This window comes from Notolepis coatsorum (assembly GCF_963971535.1).
Source record: "Notolepis coatsorum genome assembly, chromosome: 1".
NCBI lineage: Eukaryota > Metazoa > Chordata > Actinopteri > Aulopiformes > Paralepididae > Notolepis > Notolepis coatsorum.
In genome coordinates this window covers 82,784,771-82,807,712 of record NC_140165.1, presented here as the reverse complement: position 1 = coordinate 82,807,712, position 22,942 = coordinate 82,784,771, and the positions used below count along the sequence as shown (strand labels likewise).

Sequence of the window (22,942 nt, the reverse complement as noted above, 5' to 3'; positions counted from 1 at the left end):
AAATATGATGATGGAATTCAAGTTCAAGTTTGTATTGATCACATATAGGCAGGCTACACATGGCGTAGGCTACATCATACATGGCAGTATTATTGTAATATAGGCTACCTAATACCGACATCAAAATAGATTGTATGCCTCTACAAATCATATGCAGGTAGAAAATTTACGGAAAATCCAACGCGATTTGGAATACAATTGAGGAGAACTTTAATCCCTGGGTATTAATCGAACAAAACGGGAAAAGGCAGTCATATTCCAGCACGGTCTTTATTAGTGTTTGCGCTGCCCAGGCAGCAATGGTTAATAGATATCATATCCGACATCACCGTACATGTACACGTCTCTGTCAGCCTGTCGCATATTTCTCCCATAACACGCTTCGCTCGGCTTAGTCCACTTCTCCACATACGCTGTATTTGGGGGGCTTTGCCATTGTTGGACGAGGTGGGTGGAATTTCGCGGGTGTGGGCAGAATACGGGTCATATGAACACCCACGATATAGTGTTCTTCCCCCTTCCTACTGTATAAGAAATAATTAAAAACACATTGCAACGAGAACAGAGGTTATTTGTTGAGTTTATGTGTATTACAAAACCCTTGCAATAAATGTGTCTTAAATTAATGAAAAGCATACATGCTCTGGATACAGGTAGCAGCATGTATCGTGTGGGTGATATATGGCTTGTATTCGGCTTGCAGCTTCGAGGTTCCACTTATTTCGTTTTGTGTCAAAGCCTTTTGAATATAAGTCGGGGCGTTCCCGTGTTTCTGCAGTCTATGCGCAAAATAATAACGAGTTGAGTTCTAACAAAGAACGTATTACACGCTGGGTAGGCTGATAGAGTAAACTGTAAATAAAATAGCCTATAACATTATAAAGGATAGGCTATAATAGCAGGGGTTCCCAAACTTTCTTCCCCAGAGCCCCACGATTCCTTGGAGACATATGAATATGATATGATATAAGGTATACTAGGCCGCCAGCCTGTCACGTATTTATCTCATAACACGCGTTGTGTCTTCTTGGTTCGACAGCGCGTTAAATTATTTGCTTAGACCTCCGTGAACAATCTCGCTCTCAGTGAAGTTTCTCAGAGTTTGCTCGGGTTAGTCCATTATTTCACATCCCATGGGGGTGTTTCATTAACAAATATGGATAATCATGCACAAGCATTGACGGTAGGAACAAATGGTATTTATCAAAACGGAGTGTGCGTACGACCTGTGCACGCACGGTTGATAAATCCCGATTTTTCTGTGCGTACACACATTCTAAATTCCGTGCGTAGGAACGGAAATAGAACACTTTCTATGCAACGTTGATAAATGAGGGCCCAGGTATTTGTAATGGAACCCTGACCTGAGAGAGCGGGGACTCAGCCGAATGGCAGACGTGGTCAGAGAGGAGGAGGGGAGGCGGGGAGAGGAGGGCAAAGGGGAGGCACAGGGAGGGAGAGAGGAGAGAGACGGAGTGGGCGAGGAGAGAGGAGAGAGAGGAGAGAGAGGAGCACGAGATATATGAAGATGAGAGGAGGAGAGATGGGGAGGAGTGGGGGAGGAGAGGGGAGAGAAGGAGGGAGGAGAGGAACCAGGGGGGAGGATGGGGGAGGGGGAAGAGAGAGACGCCCGTCTGTCTGTCCACACTACACACTGATCCTCCTGAAGAGAGAGAGAGAGAAAGAGAGAGAGTGAGAGAGAGTGAGAGAGAGAGAGAGAGAGAGAGAGAGAGAGAGAGAGAGAGAGAGAGAGAGAGAGAGAGAGAGAGAGAGAGAGAGAGAGAGAGAGAATTATTGTGTTTGAAACGCGCACATATTTGAACATTCAGACAGAGATAGACTAGGTGTAACAATACATTGTGACACGATTAGGGATGTCCGATATTGGCATTAAAATGTGATATCGGAAAATATCGGTATCGGTTTTTACATTTCTATAACCTTTATTTACCCAGGCAAGCAAATAAGAACACATTCTGATTTTATTTATTGTCAAAAGTATGCATAATGTTATGTTAATTCCACAACAAGACATATGTAATGTTAATTACCTGAAATTATTCCGTTTTTTGGCGGGGGAAACCCTGCATATATCGGTATCGGTTGATATCGGTATCGGAAATTAAGAGTTGGACAATATCGGTATATCGGTATCGATAAAAAAGCCAATATCGAGCATCCCTAGACACGATACATTGCAATGAAGAAATGTGATGATGTGCACCATGAAAATGACCAAGATGGCGGCGCTGGACAATGTGAGGCTCTGCGTCTCCCAAGGTTTTCACAATTAGTAGTAAATATAGATAAATATAATATGGGAGATACTGAGTACATGTTACCTCTCTAATAGTACATGTTTTTTTTTTTTTTTAACAATATATTTATTGGGTTTTAGTTTGCAAATTACAACATGTATATCAGCAGAGCAGTATTCAGCAAAAATGTTCACCCCGTTCTCCCTCCCCTAACCCCACCCCACACAAAATAATAATTAACTTCAAAAACAGGTTCACATAGGAAGGATACAGATTTAAATAATAAAAAATAAAAAATAAACATAAATAAATAATAATACAACCAAAATGTTTTACACATTAAGTAAAGGGTGTTTCTTGTCGTTTTTACACAATAATAAGAGTTGTCCCACAGTACTCCCCCTAATCCTGTTCTTGTTGAAGCAAGTTCCCAACATTCGTATTATGCTTTAAGAAGTACACAAATGGTCCCCAAGCATTATCAAAAATGTTTTGTTTACGTCTAACAATATACACCATCTTTTCCATTGACATATTTGAAGCCATTTCTTTAATCCACATACCAATTCTTGGTCCATCAACATTTTTCCAATTAAGAGCTATTACACGTTTTGCTTGTAATATGCACATATCTATAAATCTAAACTCTTTGCGTTGTAGATGTGGGGTGGTAGGATATAAACCAAGAATAAAAAGCTTGGGATTCAATGGCAACTTCTTTGATAAAATTTGATCGATCAGATCAATAACATCTTGCCAGAAGGTTTTCACTTTCACACATTCCCATATGCAGTGGAACAGTGTCCCCCTTTCCTCACTACACTTAATACAAGTATCTGGAATATTATCATTAAACTTATGCAATTTAACAGGAGTAATATATGTACGCATCAGCCATTTATATTGTATAAGTTTTAGGTTGCTACTGACTGTCTGACTCTGTGCCTCTTTACATGCCACGCTCCATTCTTCTAAAGATATTTCCTCCTCTATGTCTTCGTTCCATTGATTCAGTTTTAATTCAGATGATTCATCTGAACCAGATACAAATAAGTCGTATAGCATTGAAATTAGACCTTTACCATAACAGTGTCTAGTGACTGCTACCTCTAAGATGGAAATGTTCGGTATATCCAATGAATGGTTCTGAGATGATATAAAGCTCCTTAGCTGAAGATATTTAAAAAAGTGGTGTTTCGGAATATCATATTTTGTAGATATTTCCGCAAAGGACATGAATACTTCATCCTCCTCCCTGTATACGTCTTGCACTTTCCTTAACCCCTTTTCAGCCCATACTTTAAATCCACTATCGTTTTGCCCTGATTTAAAATTGGCATTTCCCCAAATAGGACTGAACCTGGATCGGGACGTATTTATATTCAAATATTTGAGTGTGTCAAACCACACATCTATCATGTTTAAAATAATGGGGTTGTCTGTATTTTTCTTCAGATATTTACGGTCTCCAGAATACAAATACAGGTGCAAGGGTAAGCTCGGTTTAACAGAGCAGGATTCTGAATGGATCCAAGCAGGGGGATTCTCCGATGAGAAGTAAAACATGATCGTCCGCAATTGTGCTGCCCAGTAATACCATTGGATATTTGGGCATTTCAGGCCTCCTCGGTCATATGGTAGGTAAAGTAGAGATAGACGTAATCTGGGGCGTTTATTTTGCCAAATAAAGTTGGTAAACAGTTTCTTGATTCTTGTGAACAAAGACGAGGGGGGAGGTAAAGGGATATTCTGGAATAGGTAGAGAAATTTAGGGAGTATATTCATTTTTAGAATATTAATCCTGCCGATAATTGAGATAGGTAGGGATATCCAACGCTCTATTGAAGAAGTACTAGCTTCCAGAATTGGGTCATAGTTTATCTGAGAAATCTTATTCACCTCAGGGACAATTTTTATTCCCGAATACGTGAATGTATCTGTTGAGTTGAGAGTAGAAGCACAAACAAGCCCATCCTCCCTCTCTCTTTCATTGAGTAACATTATAGATGATTTGGAGTGATTCACTTTATAGCCAGATATTTTCCCAAATGTTTCAATAAGACTTAGGAGTGCTGGGATAGATCTGTGTAGATTTTTTAGCATTAATATTACATCATCGGCGAAGAGGGCTATCCTATGTTCTATATGACCTTCTCGAATAATAGTACATGTTACCTCTCTAGTAGATACTGAGTACATGTGTGAAAGTGGGTGTTTACCTCTCCTCTGCGACAGTATGTAACCATGGTAACAGTTGCCTGGATACAGAGAGTGCGTCGCTCCCGGTAACAGAGTCGCTCAACCTCTCTCTCAAGTTCCGCCCCCCTTAGAAAACCTGGCTCACCTACACACACACACACACACACACACACACACACACACACACACACACACACACACACACACACACACACACACACACACACACACACACACACACACACACACACACACACACACACACACACACACACACACACACACACACACACACACACACACACACACACACACACATTATGGTTAACTCATTCAGCGCCAGCTATTATCCTCATCCTATAGTCAATAGGCCACGCTAAAAGATAGGCATTTTCACTGTGCGTCACGATGTTTGCAGAGCTATATCTATATTCTATATTATAGCTATGGAGACCATACTATTGCTCATTTGACAGTCACTATCTCTCGTCCAACATGTAAAAAAGATAAATCGTTTCATGTATACGTTTGCGTGTTATCCCGTGGTGCTTGTATAGTATAGAGTGATCCGGGCTAATTCCTGGAAGCTGCGTTATGGAGCGCTATGTGAATTTTGCTAAAGGCGTTCGCGTTGTTCGCCTGGACACGTTACTATTTCCAAATCAAAGGTATATAATAGGTATTATGTTTCATCATGAATGCATCAAAGGGGGGGGGGTCGTTTTTTTATGCTCTGATCGTCAGCAACGGCATACGTTTTGAATATTACATCTGTTGCGATCGATGTGAAATCCTTGTTGGATCAAAGTAGAATTGATGTCATATAGTCCTTACCTTTACTAGGATGTATCCCAAAATGAATATTCCAATTGTCTGATCGCGATTTCCAGTATTGATGTCCATCGGGTCCCTGACATGAAATGGCACAAAATATGCATCAAGTGTGCTGGACGCGTTCCAAGTTGCTCGAATGAACTGTTTCACTTGGCGGGGTCCAAATTCTCCACCCGGATCATATAAAATGTAACACACAGTGTGAAATAAGGTTTCAAAGGGTAGGCGATACTGCCACCTAGCAGGATCCGGCCGGCATTGCACTCTCGGGGTCTCAGAATGAGTTCCAATGATAACACCGCGGTCCGTGAGAGTCTATAGAATATTAACACTTTAAGTGCCGGAAACATGTTTAGGCGTCTTTCCTAGCCATGCTCAAGTTGCCTAGGACGCCGTAACTCGTCTTTGATATCAATATTTCAAAAATCTGTGATCGGAATCATATTTCCCCTCTGCAGCCTTCACACACAGTTCTGATCTCCTCTCAATCCTCTAGCGGTTCAAGAGCGCCATCTGGTGGCCGATCGGCAGATCGCCCAACAGGAAGTCATGTGGATGAAGTGGTGATCACCCATATTACTTCCGGGCACTCGCTATAGGTCCCGGGACTCGAGCTCGACACAATACATAGCGATCCGTTGCCAATAACTCGATAAACAACATGATTTGGACGTATATACTATTATACAACCTGGAAATGGACCGGGTATTTCGACATCCCATAATGGAAAACTGTCTACCCCACACTGATCGCCCAACGGCCCGAGGAGACTGGGGTGAGTTTTAGCGTGTAATATTACCGTGTTCGATACTAACTGATCTGATGAACATATGACCCACATTAGATGAATGGTATAACGCTGCCCACGGAATTATAAACGCCCCCTCGCCCATCCGGTCAACATCAGATGACGTGTAGTAACTTGACGTGTAGTAACTTCCAGAAGTACGTCCAGTTGGAATTTTTTATATCGCGCCGATTGCTATCAAACTGTATGTCATCATCAATATAATGCATTTGGGGCTATAAATCACGTTCTGGAGAAAGCTGCAGAAAGAGATGAAAACATACTTATACTTTAGACCATATTTTTGTATGAATATGTGAATGAAAAAGTTTAACGTTGCTACACCATGAACAATACATATAGGACCTTGAATGGGCCCTAATAATGGCAATCTAGCAATAGAATTTAAAAAGTTATAGCCCTGCAAAGAAGGGGAACTTCTCCATGTTAAATAGAGCTGGCAACGGATGGTATATCATGAATTTAGCCTTAGGCAATCAAAGTGTTAAAGTCGGGAAAAAAAGAAAAACTGACCAAATAACGAGTATACTCATTATTGGCGCTCAAGAGATGGCGGGCAATAACGGGTATATACGTTATTGGCGCAGAAAGTGTTAAGACAGTAAGCCAGCCAGACACAAAGACAGATAATAATAATAATAATAATAATAATAATAATAATAATAATAATAATAATAATAATAATAATAATAATAATAATAATAATAATAATAATAATAATAATAATAACTTCGTTTTATATAGCGCCTTTCAGAGGACCCAAGGTCGCTTTACATAGGGATGGACAGATACAGTAGATAGGCAGACAGATAAGCAGACTGACAGGTACCTTTTCTGTCTATCATGTAGGTTTCCAAGGAGACGGGAGGGGGTGGGTAGATGAAGAACCCACCAACCACGGCCCTGCTGAGGACCTGTTCGTCATCCAGGCTCTGCAGCCATCGGAGGAACAGGCGGACTGGGCGGAGCTTACGGTAAGACATCTCTGAGTGATGGCCAGAACCTGCTCATCAGCCAATGAGAAATGAGAGCAGAGTCTGAGCAAACAATCCACATCCCCCCTTGGTTCTGACCCCTCCCCCTACAAACTAGATGAGACACTAACATGTACTACTACAAACTAGATGAGACACTAACATGTACTACTACAAACTAGATGAGACACTAACATGTACTACTACAAACTAGATGAGACACTAACATGTACTACTACAAACTAGATGAGACACTAACATGTACTACTACAAACTAGATGAGACACTAACATGTACTACTACAAACTAGATGAGACAATAACATGTACTACTACAAACTAGATGAGACACTAACATGTACTACTACAAACTAGATGAGACAATAACATGTACTACTACAAACTAGATGAGACACTAACATGTACTACTACAAACTAGATGAGACACTAGCATGTACTACTACAAACTAGATGAGACACTAGCATGTACTACTACAAACTAGATGAGACACTAACATGTACTACTACAAACTAGATGAGACAATAACATGTACTACTACAAACTAGATGAGACACTAACATGTACTACTACAAACTAGATGAGACACTAGCATGTACTACTACAAACTAGATGAGACACTAACATGTACTACTACAAACTAGATGAGACACTAACATGTACTACTACAAACTAGATAGGGGGAGATGGCGCTGCAACGTCCGGCTGCCTTTCTGTTCGCTCCGTCGAGACTGTGCTTACTTTTGTTAATATTTATAGTTTTAAGAGTTTTGTCTGTACCAACAGTAGGTGCATTTAATGTGTATGACCGTCAGTCACTTATAGACATCGGATTACGGGAAACTTACCGATTGGATTACTCACTGGACCAGCTTTCCGAACCGCAACAATGGCCTGAGGAGATTCTCCGGAAAATGGGACCAGAGCCTTTGTTCCTTGATCCCAAGAACAAAGGAACCAGACAGCGTGGGAAGAGAGCTGGGATCCGTAACAGGCTGAGATCCAGACGCCACCGAACGCCATTGCCCAGTATATTGCTAGCCAATGTACAATCAATTGACAATAAACTGGATGACATCCGAGCAAGGATTCAATACCAAAGAGACGTTAGGGACTGCAACGTTCTCTGCTACACCGAAACGTGGCTCACGCCGGTCGTTCCAGACCACGCAATCCAACCAGCTGAACACTTCTTTATCCACCGCAAGGATCGTCCAGCAGAGTCCGGTAAACAACGTGGAGGAGGTATTGCCTTCATGTTTAACAACAATTGGAGCGATCCAACTAACGTGAAGGAATTATCCAACCACTGCTGCCCAGACCTGGAATATATAACCATCAAGTGTCGTCCTTTCTTCCTCCCGAGGGAGTTAACGGCGATCATCCTTGTAGGAGTGTATATTCCACCGCAAGCCAGCAACAACGTCGCGCTCTCCAGACTCCACGACGAGGTAAATAGAATACAAGCGGCGAACGTTAACGCCGCCATTTTGGTGCTGGGTGATTTCAATAGCGCCAATCTGAGAAAGGTATTACCTGACTTCTATCAGCATGTGACTTGCAACACCAGAGGCGGTAACATCCTAGATCACTGTTACACGCAATTTAAAGGTGGCTACAAGGCTCATTCTGATAGTGGCTTTGGTAAATCAGATCACGCGTCCATCTTTCTTTTACCAATGTACAAACAGAGAATCAAAAGTACTCCTGTAGTCTCGCGAGAGGTGCAGAAATGGGATTTGACGTCGGGGGAGACGCTCCGGTCTGCGTTTGACTGCACAGACTGGAATGTGTTCCGCGACACAGATAACATTAATGTCTACATGGAGACAGTGCTGGACTATGTTTGTACTTTGGTGGAAGAAACAATCCCCACTACCAAAATGAGAGTTTACCCAAATCAAAAACCCTGGGTAGACAAATCCGTCCGTGAAGCTCTGAGAGAGCGCACCAAAGCATACAACGACGGCCTAGTGGCAGGCAACATGAATGACCACAAGGTGGCACGATACAACGTAAGGAGGACAGTGTCAGAGGCCAAACGGCGCTACAGGGATAAAATTGAACTCCAGTTTGAACAAGCTGACTCTAGAGCTATGTGGCAGGGGCTCAAAACGATGACAGACTACAAAGGCGCCTCCCTCAAACTGAACAGTGACATCTCCTTAGCAAATGACCTCAATACCTTCTATGCGAGGTTTGATGCTGGTAATAACAACACCAGCTCACAAGCCACGGCAATGGGGGGGGGGGGGGTCGGCTGCTGATGGAGGCGCAGTGTTCAGGGTAACAGAGCATGAGGTGAGGCGGACCTTTAAAAAAGTGAATATCAGGAAGGCAGCAGGTCCGGACGGCATCCCCGGCCGCGTCCTAAAAGTCTGTGCCGACCAACTGGCCCCAGTATTCACTGACATATTTAACCTGTCCTTAGAACAGGCTGTCATCCCCACCTGCCTGAAGAAGTCCACTATTATCCCTGTACCCAAAAAATCCAAGCCTGCTTGCCTCAACGACTACCGCCCTGTAGCTCTCACCTCCATAGCCATGAAGTGCTTTGAGAAGCTAGTAAAGGGCTACATCTGCTCCTCCCTCCCCATCAACATGGACCCCCTGCAATTTGCATACCGCCCCAACAGGTCCACGGAGGACGCCATAGCCCATGTGCTGCACACAGCAGCATCACACCTGGACAAGAGGCAGGGGAACTATGTGAGAATGCTATTCATCGACTACAGCTCGGCATTCAATACCATAGTCCCCTCCATACTCATAGCCAAGCTCAGGGACCTGGGCTTGAACTATGACCTCTGCCAGTGGGTCTTGGACTTCCTGACTGGCAGACCCCAGGTGGTGAGAGCAGGCAACTGCACCTCCTCATCCATCACCCTCAACATAGGGGCCCCCCAGGGCTGTGTTCTGAGTCCCCTCCTCTACTCCCTGTACACACACGACTGTGTGGCTCAGCGGAGTAGCAATACAATCATCAAATTTGCTGACGACACAGTGGTGGTGGGCCTGATCTCTGCCAACGACGAGAGGGCCTACCTGGAAGAGGTCAAGGTCCTGGCGGGATGGTGCCAGGAAAACAGCCTCTCCCTGAACGTCAGCAAAACAAAGGAGATGATTGTGGACTTCAGGAGGTCGGAGGTCAAGGACTACAGCCCCCTCAGCATCGACGGGGCACCAGTTGAGAGAGTCAACAGCTTTAAGTACCTCGGAGCCTACATATCCGAGGACTTGACATGGACCACACACATTGACAGTGTTGTGAAGAAGGCACGGCAACGCCTCTACTTCCTCAGGCGCCTAAGGAAGTTCCAAGTCAGTCAGAAGATCCTTAAGAACTTCTACTCATGTACAATAGAGAGCATCTTGACCGGCAACATCACCTCCTGGTTTGGGAATAGCACTGCACAATACCGAAGCAGACTACAAAGAGTGACACGTTCAGCCGAACGCACAATTGGAGGGGGGCTCCCCACCCTCCAGAACATTTACAACAAGCGTTGCAAGGGCAAGGCTAAGAGAATCATTAAAGACTCCAGTCACCCGAACAACTGCCTCTTTGAACTGCTGCGGTCAGGCAAGCGATACCGGAGTCTCAAGGCGAGCACAGAAAGACTCAGAAGAAGCTTCTATCCCCAGGCCATCAGGCTGCTAAACGAACAATGAACACTACACAACAACAACCACCAAACGCACATAGCACACACATCCACACGCACACACTCACTTTAAACAAACACACTGTAGCACCCACTCCACACACTTTATAGCACACACCCACTTTAAACAAACACACTGTAGCACCCACTCCCCACACTTTATATTTATTGATGAAGGATTGCACTACAACTCGTACACCTTACTGTAAATTGTACCTAAATTGTACCTCATCCCATTTCTGCTTTGCACTATATAGTACTGTACATTAGTACACTGCATAGTATTGTATATTATATGGTAACTCAGAACATTGTACATATGTCTATACCGAACACTGTGACCTCATTTTCTTCTTCTAAATTACATGCTATACTATGTTATTTGATACTATCTTGTCTAGCACAGTCTCTGGAGCGTAACAGTAAGAAGCATTTTGTATGAAAGTATTCTGTACTTCTGTATGACAACTATTAAAGAAACTTGAAAACTTGAAAACTAGATGAGACACTAACATGTACTACTACAAACTAGATGAGACACTAACATGTACTACTACAAACTAGATGAGACACTAACATGTACTACTACAAACTAGATGAGACACTAACATGTACTACTACAAACTAGATGAGACACTAGCATGTACTACTACAAACTAGATGAGACACTAACATGTACTACTACAAACTAGATGAGACACTAGCATGTACTACTACAAACTAGATGAGACACTAACATGTACTACTACAAACTAGATAAGACACTAACATGTACTACTACAAACTAGATGAGACACTAACATGTACTACTACAAACTAGATGAGACACTAACATGTACTACTACAAACTAGATGAGACACTAGCATGTACTACTACAAACTAGATGAGACACTAACATGTACTACTACAAACTAGATGAGACACTAACATGTACTACTACAAACTAGATGAGACACTAACATGTACTACTACAAACTAGATGAGACACTAGCATGTACTACTACAAACTAGATGAGACACTAACATGTACTACTACAAACTAGATGAGACACTAACATGTACTACTACAAACTAGATGAGACACTAACATGTACTACTACAAACTAGATGAGACACTAACATGTACTACTACAAACTAGATGAGACACTAACATGTACTACTACAAACTACTACTAGAGAGGTAACATGTAATAATAGAGAGGTAGCATGTACTATTAGAGAGGTAACATGTACTAATAGAGAGGTAACATGTACTCCTAGAGAGGTAACATGTACTATTAGAGAGGTAACATGTACTATTAGAGAGGTAACATGTACTAATAGAGAGGTAACATGTACTCCTAGAGAGGTAACATGTACTATTAGAGAGGTAACATGTACTAATAGAGAGGTAACATGTACTCCTAGAGAGGTAACATGTACTATTAGAGAGGTAACATGTACTCCCAGAGAGGTAACATGTACTATTAGAGAGGTAACATGTACTAATAGAGAGGTAACATGTACTATTAGAGAGGTAACATGTACTCCTAGAGAGGTAACATGTCATGTACTATTAGAGAGGTAACATGTACTATTAGAGAGGTAACATGTACTCCTAGAGAGGTAACATGTACTATTAGAGAGGTAACATGTACTATTATAGCGGTAACATGTACTATTAGAGAGGTAACATGTACTATTAGAGAGGTAACATGTACTATTAGAGAGGTAACATGTACTATTAGAGAGGTAACATGTACTATTAGAGAGGTAACATGTACTCCTAGAGAGGTAACATGTACTATTAAGAGAGGTAACATGTACTAATAGAGAGGTAACATGTACTCCTAGAGAGGTAACATGTACTATTAGAGAGGTAACATGTACTCATGTAGTCTCAAGGCGAGCACAGAAAGACTCAGAAGAAGCTTCTATCCCCAGGCCATCAGGCTGCTAAACGAACAATGAACACTACACAACAACAACCACCAAACGCACATAGCACACACATCCACACGCACACACTCACTTTAAACAAACACACTGTAGCACCCACTCCACACACTTTATAGCACACACCCACTTTAAACAAACACACTGTAGCACCCACTCCCCACACTTTATATTTATTGATGAAGGATTGCACTACAACTCGTACACCTTACTGTAAATTGTACCTAAATTGTACCTCATCCCATTTCTGCTTTGCACTATATAGTACTGTACATTAGTACACTGCATAGTATTGTATATTATATGGTAACTCAGAACATTGTACATATGTCTATACCGAACACTGTGACCTCATTTTCTTCTTCTAAATTACATGCTATACTATGTTATTTGATACTATCTTGTCTAGCACAGTCTCTGGAGCGTAACAGTAAGAAGCATTTTGTATGAAAGTATTCTGTACTTCTGTATGACAACTATTAAAGAAACTTGAAAACTTGAAACCTAGATGAGACACTAACATGTACTACTACAAACTAGATGAGACACTAACATGTACTACTACAAACTAGATGAGACACTAACATGTACTACTACAAACTAGATGAGACACTAACATGTACTACTACAAACTAGATGAGACACTAACATGTACTACTACAAACTAGATGAGACACTAACATGTACTACTACAAACTAGATGAGACACTAGCATGTACTACTACAAACTAGATGAGACACTAACATGTACTACTACAAACTAGATGAGACACTAGCATGTACTACTACAAACTAGATGAGACACTAACATGTACTACTACAAACTAGATGAGACACTAACATGTACTACTACAAACTAGATGAGACACTAACATGTACTACTACAAACTAGATGAGACACTAACATGTACTACTACAAACTAGATGAGACACTAGCATGTACTACTACAAACTAGATGAGACACTAACATGTACTACTACAAACTAGATGAGACACTAACATGTACTACTACAAACTAGATGAGACACTAACATGTACTACTACAAACTAGATGAGACACTAGCATGTACTACTACAAACTAGATGAGACACTAACATGTACTACTACAAACTAGATGAGACACTAACATGTACTACTACAAACTAGATGAGACACTAACATGTACTACTACAAACTAGATGAGACACTAACATGTACTACTACAAACTAGATGAGACACTAACATGTACTACTACAAACTACTACTAGAGAGGTAACATGTACTAATAGAGAGGTAGCATGTACTATTAGAGAGGTAACATGTACTAATAGAGAGGTAACATGTACTCCTAGAGAGGTAACATGTACTATTAGAGAGGTAACATGTACTATTAGAGAGGTAACATGTACTAATAGAGAGGTAACATGTACTCCTAGAGAGGTAACATGTACTATTAGAGAGGTAACATGTACTAATAGAGAGGTAACATGTACTCCTAGAGAGGTAACATGTACTATTAGAGAGGTAACATGTACTCCCAGAGAGGTAACATGTACTATTAGAGAGGTAACATGTACTAATAGAGAGGTAACATGTACTATTAGAGAGGTAACATGTACTCCTAGAGAGGTAACTGTCATGTACTATTAGAGAGGTAACATGTACTATTAGAGAGGTAACATGTACTCCTAGAGAGGTAACATGTACTATTAGAGAGGTAACATGTACTATTAGAGCGGTAACATGTACTATTAGAGAGGTAACATGTACTATTAGAGAGGTAACATGTACTAATAGAGAGGTAACATGTACTCCTAGAGAGGTAACATGTACTATTAGAGAGGTAACATGTACTAATAGAGAGGTAACATGTACTCCTAGAGAGGTAACATGTACTATTAGAGAGGTAACATGTACTCCCAGAGAGGTAACATGTACTATTAGAGAGGTAACATGTACTAATAGAGAGGTAACATGTACTATTAGAGAGGTAACATGTACTCCTAGAGAGGTAACTGTCATGTACTATTAGAGAGGTAACATGTACTATTAGAGAGGTAACATGTACTCCTAGAGAGGTAACATGTACTATTAGAGAGGTAACATGTACTATTAGAGCGGTAACATGTACTATTAGAGAGGTAACATGTACTATTAGAGAGGTAACATGTACTATTAGAGAGGTAACATGTACTATTAGAGAGGTAACATGTACTATTAGAGAGGTAACATGTACTCCTAGAGAGGTAACATGTACTATTAGAGAGGTAACATGTACTAATAGAGAGGTAACATGTACTCCTAGAGAGGTAACATGTACTATTAGAGAGGTAACATGTACTCATGTAGTCTCAAGGCGAGCACAGAAAGACTCAGAAGAAGCTTCTATCCCCAGGCCATCAGGCTGCTAAACGAACAATGAACACTACACAACAACAACCACCAAACGCACATAGCACACACATCCACACGCACACACTCACTTTAAACAAACACACTGTAGCACCCACTCCACACACTTTATAGCACACACCCACTTTAAACAAACACACTGTAGCACCCACTCCCCACACTTTATATTTATTGATGAAGGATTGCACTACAACTCGTACACCTTACTGTAAATTGTACCTAAATTGTACCTCATCCCATTTCTGCTTTGCACTATATAGTACTGTACATTAGTACACTGCATAGTATTGTATATTATATGGTAACTCAGAACATTGTACATATGTCTATACCGAACACTGTGACCTCATTTTCTTCTTCTAAATTACATGCTATACTATGTTATTTGATACTATCTTGTCTAGCACAGTCTCTGGAGCGTAACAGTAAGAAGCATTTTGTATGAAAGTATTCTGTACTTCTGTATGACAACTATTAAAGAAACTTGAAAACTTGAAAACTAGATGAGACACTAACATGTACTACTACAAACTAGATGAGACACTAACATGTACTACTACAAACTAGATGAGACTCTAACTACACAAACTAGATGAGACACTAACATGTACTACTACAAACTAGATGAGACACTAACATGTACTACTACAAACTAGATGAGACACTAGCATGTACTACTACAAACTAGATGAGACACTAACATGTACTACTACAAACTAGATGAGACACTAACATGTACTACTACAAACTAGATGAGACACTAACATGTACTACTACAAACTAGATGAGACACTAACATGTACTACTACAAACTACTACTAGAGAGGTAACATGTACTAATAGAGAGGTAGCATGTACTATTAGAGAGGTAACATGTACTAATAGAGAGGTAACATGTACTCCTAGAGAGGTAACATGTACTATTAGAGAGGTAACATGTACTATTAGAGAGGTAACATGTACTAATAGAGAGGTAACATGTACTCCTAGAGAGGTAACATGTACTATTAGAGAGGTAACATGTACTAATAGAGAGGTAACATGTACTCCTAGAGAGGTAACATGTACTATTAGAGAGGTAACATGTACTCCCAGAGAGGTAACATGTACTATTAGAGAGGTAACATGTACTAATAGAGAGGTAACATGTACTATTAGAGAGGTAACATGTACTCCTAGAGAGGTAACATGTACTATTAGAGAGGTAACATGTACTATTAGAGAGGTAACATGTACTCCTAGAGAGGTAACATGTACTATTAGAGAGGTAACATGTACTATTAGAGCGGTAACATGTACTATTAGAGAGGTAACATGTACTATTAGAGAGGTAACATGTACTATTAGAGAGGTAACATGTACTATTAGAGAGGTAACATGTACTATTAGAGAGGTAACATGTACTCCTAGAGAGGTAACATGTACTATTAGAGAGGTAACATGTACTAATAGAGAGGTAACATGTACTCCTAGAGAGGTAACATGTACTATTAGAGAGGTAACATGTACTATTAGAGAGGTAGCATGTACTATTAGAGAGGTAGCATGTACTAATAGAGAGGTAACATGTACTCCTAGAGAGGTAACATGTACTATTAGAGAGGTAACATGTACTATTAGAGAGGTAACATGTACTATTAGAGAGGTAGCATGTACTATTAGAGAGGTAACATGTACTATTAGAGAGGTAGCATGTACTATTAGAGAGGTAACATGTACTATTAGAGAGGTAACATGTACTATTAGAGAGGTAACATGTACTATTAGAGAGGTAACATGTACTCATAGAGAGGTAACATGTACTATTAGAGATGTAACATGTACTATTAGAGAGGTAGCATGTACTCCTAGAGAGGTAACATGTACTATTAGAGAGGTAACATGTACTAATAGAGAGGTAACATGTACTATTAGAGAGGTAACATGTACTCCTAGAGAGGTAACATGTACTATTAGAGAGGTAACATGTACTATTAGAGAGGTAACATGTACTATTAGAGAGGTAACATGTACTAATAGAGAGGTAACATGTACTCCTAGAGAGGTAACATGTACTATTAGAGAGGTAACATGTACTATTAGAGAGGTAACATGTACTCCTAGAGAGGTAACATGTACTCCTAGAGAGGTAACATGTACTATTAGAGAGGTAACATGTTCTATTAGAGAGGTAGCATGTACTATTAGAGAGGTAGCATGTACTATTAGAGAGGTAACATGTACTATTAGAGAGGTAACATGTACTAATAGAGAGGTAACATGTACTCCTAGAGAGGTAACATGTACTATTAGAGAGGTAACATGTACTATTAGAGAGGTAACATGTACTATTAGAGAGACATGTACTATTAGAGAGGTAACATGTACTATTAGAGAGGTAGCATGTACTATTAGAGAGGTAACATGTACTATTAGAGAGGTAGCATGTACTATTAGAGAGGTAACATGTACTATTAGAGAGGTAACATGTACTATTAGAGAGGTAACATGTACTATTAGAGAGGTAACATGTACTATTAGAGAGGTAATATGTACTAATAGAGAGGTAACATGTACTCCTAGAGAGGTAACATGTACTATTAGAGAGGTAACATGTACTATTAGAGAGGTAACATGTACTATTAGAGAGGTAACATGTACTATTAGAGGTAACATGTACTATTAGAGAGGTAACATGTACTATTAGAGAGGTAACATGTACTAATAGAGAGGTAACATGTACTCCTAGAGAGGTAACATGTACTATTAGAGAGGTAACATGTACTATTAGAGAGGTAACATGTACTATTAGAGAGGTAACATGTACCATTAGAGAGGTAACATGTACTATTAGAGAGGTAGCATGTACTATTAGAGAGGTAACATGTACTATTAGAGAGGTAACATGTACTATTAGAGAGGTAACATGTACTATTAGAGAGGTAACATGTACTATTAGAGAGGTAACATGTACTCCTAGAGAGGTAACATGTACTATTAGAGAGGTAACATGTACTATTAGAGAGGTAACATGTACTAATAGAGAGGTAACATGTACTATTAGAGAGGTAACATGTACTATTAGAGAGGTAACATGTACTATTAGAGAGGTAACATGTACTATTAGAGAGGTAACATGTACTATTAGAGAGGTAACATGTACTAATAGAGAGGTAACATGTACTATTAGAGAGGTAACATGTACTATTAGAGAGGTAACATGTACTAATAGAGAGGTAGCATGTACTATTAGAGAGGTAACATGTACTATTAGAGAGGTAGCATGTACTATTAGAGAGGTAACATGTACTATTAGAGAGGTAACATGTACTCCTAGAGGTAACATGTACTATTAGAGAGGTAACATGTACTATTAGAGAGGTAACATGTACTAATAGAGAGGTAACATGTACTCCTAGAGAGGTAACATGTACTATTAGAGAGGTAACAACATGTACTATTAGAGAGGTAACATGTACTATTAGAGAGGTAACATGTACTATTAGAGAGGTAACATGTACTATTAGAGAGGTAGCATGTACTATTAGAGAGGTAACATGTACTATTAGAGAGGTAACATGTACTATTAGAGAGGTAACATGTACTAATAGAGAGGTAACATGTACTCCTAGAGAGGTAACATGTACTATTAGAGAGGTAACATGTAGTATTAGAGAGGTAACATGTACTATTAGAGAGGTAACATGTACTATTAGAGAGGTAACATGTACTCCTAGAGCGGTAACATGTACTATTAGAGAGGTAACATGTACTATTAGAGCGGTAACATGTACGGTAACATGTACTATTAGAGAGGTAACATGTACTATTAGAGAGGTAACATGTACTAATAGAGAGGTAACATGTACTATTAGAGAGGTAACATGTACTATTAGAGAGGTAACATGTACTATTAGAGAGGTAACATGTACTAATAGAGAGGTAACATGTACTATTAGAGAGGTAACATGTACTATTAGAGAGGTAACATGTACTAATAGAGAGGTAACATGTACTATTAGAGAGGTAACATGTACTATTAGAGAGGTAACATGTACTCCTAGAGAGGTAACATGTACTAATAGAGTGTCTCCTCTACAAAATATAGGAGACACAATACAAATCATCTAGACCAGCGGTTCTCAAACTACGGGTCGCAACCCAAAGTGGGGTCGTCGGTAGGTGACAGTGGGGTTGCACATTGGCAAGTATATATAAGTTAAGTTTATGTTCTGGCAACATATTTTGGCTAAATATGCCTCTTTTTATAAATGCGTATTGATAACATAGTGCTGTAATTAAATGTTCTAACAAATATGCATGATCAAGTGTGTGTGTGTGTGTGTGTGTGTGTGTGTGTGTGTGTGTGTGTGTGTGTGTGTGTGTGTGTGTGTGTGTGTGTGTGTGTGTGTGTGTGTGTGTGTGTGTGTGTGTGTGTGCGTGTGTTACCTGTGCAGTAGGCCTGTGAGTAACTGGTATTGGTCAGGTAATACCAATGTTCTGTTGAAGATCTGACCAGCTTCAGTCTGGTACACACCAACACCGACACTGGAGGGAGAGAGACAGACAGTAGATTTGCATAAATGGTAGGGATGCTCGATATTGGCTTTTTTACCGATACCGATATACCGATATTGTCCATCTCTTAATTTCCAATACCGATATCAACCGATACCGATATATGCAGGGTTTCCCCCCCCAATTTTTTTTAATAATTTCAGGTAATTAACATTACATATCTCTTGTTGTGGAATTAACACAACATTATGCATACTTTTGACAATAAATAAAATCAGAATTTGTTCTTACTTGCTTGCCTGGGTAAATAAAGGTTATAGAAATGTATAAAAAAAAAAAAAAAAAAAAAAAAAAAAAATTAAAACAGATATCACATTTTAATGCCGATATTGGCCGATAATATCGGTAGGCCGATAATATCGGACATCCCTAATAAATGGTAACAGTAATCATGTATACATATTACAATATATTTCTATAAGCTGGAGCCTTTATATACTCCCCAGGGTGTCGTGAGATGATGCGATGATATATGACCTGTTAATATTCCTAATTGAGCTAGTATCTTACTGAATCCAATAGGAATGCTAGCTGTGAGCTAGTATCGTACTGAATCCAATAGGAATGCTAGCTGTGAGCTAGTATCTTCCTGAATCCAATAGGACAGCTAGCTGTGGGCTAGTATCTTACTGAATCCAATAGGACAGCTAGCTAGTATCTTACTGAATCCAATAGGACTGCTAGCTAGTATCTTACTGAATCCAATAGGAATGCTAGCTAGTATCTTACTGAATCCAATAGGAATGCTAGCTAGTATATTAGCTAGGGTATATTCTGTTTGGTTTTACACAATATGTCTATCGGTGTGTTGTACGTGTGTAGGGGCAGGTATATATAAGATTTTTTCTTCTTCCTGTTCCTTTCGGCCATGGTATTTTTTGTGAATTATGTGAATATGTACTGTTGGACTGTGGTGATTCCATGTACGAATAAATAAAAATTATGATGATGATGATGATGATGATGATATGTGTGTACTGTAATGTGTACTATATGTATGTACTATGTATGTATGTATCTTACTGAATCCAATAGGAATGCTAGCTAGTATCTTACTGAATCCAATAGGACTGCTAGCTAGTATCTTACTGAATCCAATAGGAATGCTAGCTGTGGGCTAGTATCTTACTGAATCCAATAGGACTGCTAGCTAGTATCTTACTGAATCCAATAGGAATGCTAGCTGTGGGCTAGTATCTTACTGAATCCAATAGGACAGCTAGCTAGTATCTTACTGAATCCAATAGGAATGCTAGCTGTGGGCTAGTATCTTACTGAATCCAATAGGAATGCTAGCTAGTATCTTACTGAATCCAATAGGAATGCTAGCTGTGGGCTAGTATCTTACTGAATCCAATAGGAATGCTAGCTGTGGGCTAGTATCTTACTGAATCCAATAGGACTGCTAGCTAGTATCTTACTGAATCCAATAGGACAGCTAGCTGTGGGCTAGTATCTTACTGAATCCAATAGGAATGCTGGCTAGTATCTTACTGAATCCAATAGGAATGCTAGCTGTGGGCTAGTATCTTACTGAATCCAATAGGAATGCTAGCTGTGGGCTAATATCTTACTGAATCCAATAGGACAGCTAGCTAGTATCTTACTGAATCCAATAGGACAGCTAGCTGTGGGCTAGTATCTTACTGAATCCAATAGGAATGCTAGCTAGTATCTTACTGAATCCAATAGGAATGCTAGCTGTGGGCTAGTATCTTACTGAATCCAATAGGAAGGCTAGCTGTATCTTACTGAATCCAATAGGAAGGCTAGCTGTATCTTACTGAATCCAATAGGAAGGATAGCTGTATCTTACTGAATCCAATAGGAAGGCTAGCTGTATCTTACAGGGATGGATCTTGTCGAATAGGAAGGCTAGCTGTATCTTACAGGGATGGATCTTGTCCAATAGGAAGGCTAGCTGTATCTTACAGGGATGGATCTTGTCCAATAGGAAGGCTAGCTGTATCTTACAGGGATGGATCTTGTCCAATAGGAAGGCTAGCTGTATCTTACAGGGATGGATCTTGTCCAATAGGAAGGCTAGCTGTATCTTACAGGGATGGATCTTGTCCAATAGGAAGGCTAGCTGTATCTTACAGGGATGGATCTTGTCCAATAGGAAGGCTAGCTGTATCTTACAGGGATGGATCTTGCTGTGTGTCTCCGGCTGAGACGTAGAGAACAGCTTCACCATGATTGGCTGCTCACTGGTCCCGTCCTCCAATCGCAACCAGCGATACTCTAGGAGCTCCGCCCCTTGGCCATCTACCGAAAAAAATACATGAGTGGGAAAAAACATGTAAGTGGATGTTCTCTGTGTGTGTGTATGTTTCACAGATTATAAACTATTCTTAAACGTTTTCCTTGAGGCAGAATTATTATCATCATTATCATCACCATCATCATCATGAAAACAACCAAGGCTAACGTTCTGTCGTTCTCATCACAGAGGAAACCCTCACCCTTGCTCCTGATTCGCTCGGGCCGTCCAGCGAATGTCACCAGGCCAATGACATCACAAACGTTGCCATGGGGACAGTCTAGGAGTTCCTTCCTGTGAAAAGTAAAAAGGAAGTAAAATACATATATATGTGTGTGCGTGTGTGCGCGTGCGTGCATGTGTGTGTGTGTGTGTGTGTGTGTTTATATACCCGCAGCAGAAGCTATAAGAGGGTCTGGGCGGTCGGCAGTCAGGAGAAACAGAGGATTCTGGGAGAAGAGAGATCTGAGCAGCTGGGTTCCTGCTGTTAACACTGATCTCTGAAAGATTTAAATAATCATATATTATATATATATACATGTGATACAATGTAATAATATAATAATATTATATATACAGTATTACACTGATCTCTGATAGACAGAAAGAAAGAAAGCGTGTCTATGTGTCCTTGAGCAAGACACTTAACCCCTAAGTGCTCCCGATGAGCAGGTCGGCACCTTGCATGGTCGCCTCCGCCGTCGGTGTGTGAATGTGTGAGTGAATGTGTAAAATGTGAGTAACAAATTGTAAAGCGCTTTGGATAAAAGCGCTATATAAAAAAGCAGCCATTTACCAAATAAAATATTTAAATAATTATATATATATATATATATATATACATATACATGTGATACAATGTAATAATATAATAATATTATATATACACAGTATTACACTGATCTCTGATAGACAGAAAGAAATAAAATATTTAAATAATGATATATATATATAATACATGTGATACAATGTAATAATATAATAATATTATATATATACAGTATTACACTGATCTCTGATAGACAGAAAGAAAT

At 39.9% G+C, this 22,942-nt stretch overlaps 1 protein-coding gene across 1 annotated transcript in view; it reads right to left on the bottom strand.

Moving 5' to 3' along the window:
- LOC311244533 (RPA-related protein RADX) overlaps positions 1 to 22,942 on the bottom strand; it is a 64,834-nt gene that overhangs the window by 11,246 nt on the left and 30,646 nt on the right. Inside the window, exons 8-14 of the mRNA XM_084334091.1 lie at positions 22,300 to 22,408; positions 22,111 to 22,202; positions 21,788 to 21,913; positions 19,517 to 19,615; positions 6,930 to 7,103; positions 4,478 to 4,602; positions 1,365 to 1,663 (exon numbers count right to left, since the gene is read on the bottom strand). Coding sequence (XP_084190217.1) covers positions 1,365 to 1,663; positions 4,478 to 4,602; positions 6,930 to 7,103; positions 19,517 to 19,615; positions 21,788 to 21,913; positions 22,111 to 22,202; positions 22,300 to 22,408 — 1,024 coding nt within the window. The remainder of the gene's footprint in view (positions 1 to 1,364; positions 1,664 to 4,477; positions 4,603 to 6,929; positions 7,104 to 19,516; positions 19,616 to 21,787; positions 21,914 to 22,110; positions 22,203 to 22,299; positions 22,409 to 22,942) is intronic.